General features: G+C 41.2%; 1 protein-coding gene across 1 annotated transcript in view; it reads left to right on the top strand.

Annotated features, from left to right (window-relative positions):
- The first annotated feature begins 848 nt into the window (after positions 1-848).
- The window catches only part of LOC106819897 (tyrosine-protein kinase receptor Tie-1-like), a 2,817-nt gene continuing 649 nt past the window's right edge, over positions 849-3,016 (top strand). The window contains exons 1-7 of the mRNA XM_014824471.1: positions 849-1,024; positions 1,257-1,422; positions 1,566-1,713; positions 1,877-2,006; positions 2,194-2,407; positions 2,565-2,711; positions 2,979-3,013. Of these exons, the coding sequence (XP_014679957.1) occupies positions 979-1,024; positions 1,257-1,422; positions 1,566-1,713; positions 1,877-2,006; positions 2,194-2,407; positions 2,565-2,711; positions 2,979-3,013 (886 nt within the window). The 5' untranslated portion in view covers positions 849-978. The remainder of the gene's footprint in view (positions 1,025-1,256; positions 1,423-1,565; positions 1,714-1,876; positions 2,007-2,193; positions 2,408-2,564; positions 2,712-2,978; positions 3,014-3,016) is intronic.

The raw sequence follows: 3,016 nt of genomic DNA, 5'->3' as shown, positions 1-3,016 counted from the left end.
CCATTGCCGGGGTCGCGTGACCCGCTGCCTTACACAACTAAGTCGTGAGTAATCTGAAAGTCGGAAAGTCTTGAACTTACTAGTCGAAAAGCGAAGCGTTCAGAATTGTGTGTAACCGTGGATGCTTTTCCGATTTTCTACGCATATATAGGCCTACTATTCCTACGGTTGGGGATGTATTGTTTCCTACATAGTTACTGTTTGTCCTACGCAGCCTTACGGTTTCCCTAAGCGCAGTTGTCACTATTTCCTACGTGGGAATGTACTATTATCCTACCGTGGGTGTACTATGTCTACGTGGGTGTACTATTTCGCTATGCAGTTTGTACCTACTTTCCTACGTGGGCTCGCTACTATTTCCTATGCAATTGTACTATTTCTTACCGGGGTGTACTCTATTTCCTATGCAGTTGTACATTCCTACGTGGGGTGTCTATTCTCCTACAGCGTGTACTATTTCCTCGTGGGTGTATATTTCTACGGTGGGATGTACTATTTCCTATGCAGTTGTACTATTTCCTATGCCGGTTGTACTATTTCCAAGTGGTGTACTATTGTCCTATGCAGTTGTAACTATTTCTACGTGGGTGTGTACTATTCCTACACAGATTGTATTATTTCCTACGGGGCGTGTACTATTTCCTAATTGCAGTTGTACTATTTTCCTACGTGGGTGTACTATTTCCTATTGCAGTGTACTATTTCCTACGCGGATGTACATTTCTTACGTGGGCGTCGTTACTATTTCCTATCGCAGTTGTGACTATTCCGACACAGTGTACTACTTTTATAGTGGGTGTACTATTTCCTACTGACGCTCATTGCTGCTGTTCTAAGCGACTGTTTTACTGTTTTACAGTTGAGAGTGACAGTCAGCTTCAGAGCCCCCTGGTAGTAATTCAAGACAAATGGGAGCTTGAGCCAGGCAGCCTAACTATTGGACACAGGATTGGAAAAGGATCCTTCAGTCAAGTGAACATGGGACGCACGGGGGAGAGAATCGTTGCTGTGAAGACATGCAAAGGTAAATGATCAAATATTATATAAGATAATCTTCATAAACAATATTCGTAAAGTGGCTTAATGAATTGTCTCTGTTTGCTGAATTATTGATGTAAACTGTCTATTAAGCAGAAAACGATTATCATAATGAAGGACGTCTGGACGTGATAAAGTAACTTAATGGCATATATTCTACAGTTTCTATACGTTTATTAGTACTCTCCGACATAAACATGGAAATTTACTTCGTGTAGATAACACGCAGCATGGCCGGAAGGTGCTCATGAATGAGACATCTGTGATGAAGCAGCTAGGAGCACACCCTAACGTCATCGGCCTCATTGGAGCCATCACTGTCACTGAACCTATCACACTCATCACAGAATATGCTGGTAGTGGAAGCTTGCGCAACCTGCTCAGGTACATATGTTAACCATAGAAGTATTAACCATAAAACTATGACCCAAGTGTAAAAGACGGGCAATAACTGCTTGGTAACAGATTATTATTGGGTACAAATATCCCATGTCCCGCATAAAGCAAAAAACAATTGTTTATTGCAGGAAACTACATATGGAGGGAGATCTGATGTCAACTGGAGGGAGAATGGTTATAATTTACACCGGTGTGGACAGCCTTGGAAGACAGGAACAAATCCAAGCAACTGCAGTCACGTTGCTTGGCTGGGCATGGCAAATTGCCAATGGCATGGTACGTTTATAAATATCCCATTATAGGGATCCGATAATCAATAATATGGGTTATATTCTTTGGATATAATCGGCTCGTTATGGTTTGGAAAATTTACTGCGATAGTAAACTAATCTGTAATAAATTGCAAAGTGACGTATTTATCATGTCATTCTTCCCGCAGACGTACGTGACAGAGAAGGGCTTCAATCACGGTGACGTCACTGCAAGAAACATTCTCGTAACAGATCAGGGAACGGTGAAGCTCTGTGACTTCAGTCACTCACAGTCAAGCCAGGCTGGAATTATGTCAGGTAAGCTTGTAATTAGACGAACGTATCTTCGTGCAAGCAGAGAAATATACAGTTATTTGTATCCATTGTTGATTTGTTGATTTTAATATAAAGACGACGACTGTAAGATATAAGTTATTCCACGCTAATATTGTTAATGTGTGAAACCTGATAACATGGCCTAACATGTTCTGCTTTTTCTGCACAGATACACATACTATTCCCGTCCAATCCGCTGCACCAGAGATACTTCAAACTGGACAGCGGTCAGAGGCTTCTGACGTCTGGGCGTTCGGTGTACTGCTATGGGAAATAACGACGCTTGGCAACGAGCTCTATTCGGGAATTAAGGAAGAAGACATGCTGCCGTATCTTCTGGATGGAAATAGACTCAAGCAGTCAGACTACTGTTCCACCCAGCTGTAAGTATACACTCAATAAACATAACTTTACCTGAACGGTAATTCCCAACTGGTTAAATCAATCGTAATATAAAGTATTCGACTAATACGCAGTGTCCTTGCCCTGAACAATGGCAGTTTTAGAGCACAGGCTATAACGGTATATTTATTTCATCAGATATGAACTGATGCAGAGTGCTTGGGAACTCGTACCTAGTGAACGACCAAGCTTTCGGCAGCTGCAGCAGGAACTACAGACAATGATCTCGTCTGCTCACAAACACATAGACCTGATGGTAGTCCATACGCCTGGAGCAATGCTGAGGTAAATATGCACGAGATAAAGTAACTGTTTGCTTATATTGATGCACTCAATATATAACATAAAGGAAATATATAATAATTACTAAAGAAAATTGTCATTTCTCCTGCATTTAAACGCACTATTAACGTTTGCCGTTGTAGAATGAAACTGATGTCTGTTCAAATATCAATAATCTTACACCAACCATATACTTTCCATATGTGCGACTGTTACGTCTGATTCACCGTAATTCTTGTCATTAACCATATCTTATTACTTTATTTGCAGTGAGAACGACTGCACCACCTCTAGCTGTCGATCCAGCT

The sequence above is a fragment of the Priapulus caudatus genome, unplaced genomic scaffold, assembly GCF_000485595.1.
Source record: "Priapulus caudatus unplaced genomic scaffold, Priapulus_caudatus-5.0.1 Scaffold5009, whole genome shotgun sequence".
Taxonomy (NCBI): domain Eukaryota; kingdom Metazoa; phylum Priapulida; class Priapulimorpha; order Priapulimorphida; family Priapulidae; genus Priapulus; species Priapulus caudatus.
The sequence above is the reverse complement of the archived record's forward strand: the minus strand, read 5'-3'. Positions and strand labels throughout refer to the sequence as shown.